Raw genomic sequence first — 2132 nt, forward strand, 5'->3', positions numbered from 1 at the left:
TTGAACCCAGGTCTCCCGCACTGTAGGCAGACACTTTACCGTCTGAGCCACCTAAATAATCACACAAGACTTCCCTGTTAAAAGCAATTATTTATTGAAAATAGGTGATACATTTTCCTGCTGCCTCATTTTCTTTTTGTTGTCCAGAGCTTTTTCATGGCATTTTTCATCTCGCCATTTCTCAGAGTATAGATGAGTGGGTTCAACATAGGGGTGATAATGCTGTAAAACAGAGTCAAGGATTTATCAGCGGACAAGGTAGAAGGAGGTCTGATATACATAAAAATACAGGGCACAAAGAAGAGGACCACCACAGTAATTTGGGAGCCACAGGTGGACAAGGCTTTGCGCCTCCCTACCTGACCACGATTCTTCAGGGAGCGCAGAATGACCCCATAGGAGATGAGTAAGAGAGAAAAGATGATCACACATATTGCCCCATCATTGGTAAGTACTATAATGGCAGTAACCTGGGTATCAGTGCAAGCAAGTTTTAACAAGGGGTACATGTCACACATAAAGTGGTCAATGACATTGGGGCCACAGAAGGGAAGATTGTAGACAAAGAGAGGATGAAATACACCATGTAAAAACCCACCAGTCCAGGTCAACAGCAGCAACAGAACACACACTCGCTTATTCATGATGGTCAAATAATGCAAAGGTTTGCAGATGGCCACATAGCGGTCATAGGCCATGACCACCAGGAGGAATATATCAGCACCACCAAAAAAGTGCCAAATAAAAAGCTGGGTCATGCAAGCCTGGAAGGAAATGGTTTTCCTTCCATACAGTAAGTCTATAATCATATTTGGTGTGACTGTAGTAGAATAAATAGCATCCATAAATGATAAGCAGCCAAGAAAGAAGTACATAGGGGTATCCAGGATTGGACTGACCACCACAGTCAGGACAATAAGTAGGTTGCCCACCATGGTCACGATATAAATGAACAAGAACGGGACAAATAATATTTTCCGGCCCTGGATGCTTTGAGTGAGCCCCAAAAGGACAAATTCAGTTACATTGTTCCTTTGTTCCATAGGTGCTTCTGCTGTATTATTTCAGAGTTCAGGTCAAAATTACCTGTAAATATAATTGTTATTAGTGAATCCTGAAGTCTTAAGACACTTTACTAATATATTTAATCAATGAGAATTATAGTTTATTATGATCCAATACTTCCAGATATTGTAATAGAATGCTGAGTAATATATTGCCCTGAACCTCAAAAGTCTTAAAGAGCAGCAAGTAATTAAAATACATATGTGAGAAAAGAACACATTATTAAGTAAATGAGTTGCTACAGTCTCCTTCCATTTAGAAGTTGATTAAATTGTATATTTAATTAATATGTTATATACAAATAAATGTTGATTAAAGCTTTAATAAAAAAGTAAAGCAATTTTTAAAAAATTTCGCTTTCTATTTATTAGGGAGGTGATTTCCTCAATTCTAGCAGAGGAAGAATCTTAGCCAATAAATTTCAGATTTCTTTTAAGGACTTAGGAAAAGATACAATAGCACCAATTGACAAAATAAACTGGAAAAAGATTCACATTGTATGGAATAAACATAGATTTAATACATAAAACATAATTATATCTAAGCAGTTTGCAAGTAAAAGTGTAAATTAAAATGTAACCATATATTTAAAGGAATAATGCATCTAAGTGGCCAACACACATAAAGGAATTCTGAAACTTACTTGTGAAGAGAAAAGTAGGAATTGAAGTAATGTCTTACTGGCTACAGTATCATCTTGAGTTTTGAAATGCCACTGAATCAAGGTCTACAGATGCTACAGTTTAACAAACAATGTAGAATATAGTAATTGAACCATCATCAGGTTTACAGATATCTCCTCATGAAGATATCCCCAAATAATTACACTTGAATTTAATTTCTAAGGAAACTTCATGTTAGAGGAAGAAGTTTAGTCCAGAGCATTAGAAGGTGAAAATATCTAAAAAGAACATTACAAAACAGAATCAACTGTCACATATTTTAGTAATCACAACTAAACTAGATTTCTAACATGGCTGATTATGAAAATCACCAAATAAAACTCTTACTAGTCTAAATTGTCACAACACCAATATATTCTTGAAAATAGAAAACCTAGAGCAGAA

General features: G+C 35.6%; 1 protein-coding gene across 1 annotated transcript; it reads right to left on the minus strand.

The window, feature by feature from the left end:
• Positions 1-125: 125 nt before the first annotated feature.
• On the minus strand, positions 126-1043 carry LOC138428659 (putative olfactory receptor 4A4). Its single transcript, XM_069569386.1, has one exon. The coding sequence runs from the start codon at positions 1041-1043 to the stop codon at positions 126-128; it is 918 nt and encodes a 305-aa protein (XP_069425487.1).
• Between the last annotated feature and the right edge of the window lie 1089 nt (positions 1044-2132).

The sequence above is a fragment of the Ovis canadensis genome, chromosome 24, assembly GCF_042477335.2.
Source record: "Ovis canadensis isolate MfBH-ARS-UI-01 breed Bighorn chromosome 24, ARS-UI_OviCan_v2, whole genome shotgun sequence".
NCBI lineage: Eukaryota > Metazoa > Chordata > Mammalia > Artiodactyla > Bovidae > Ovis > Ovis canadensis.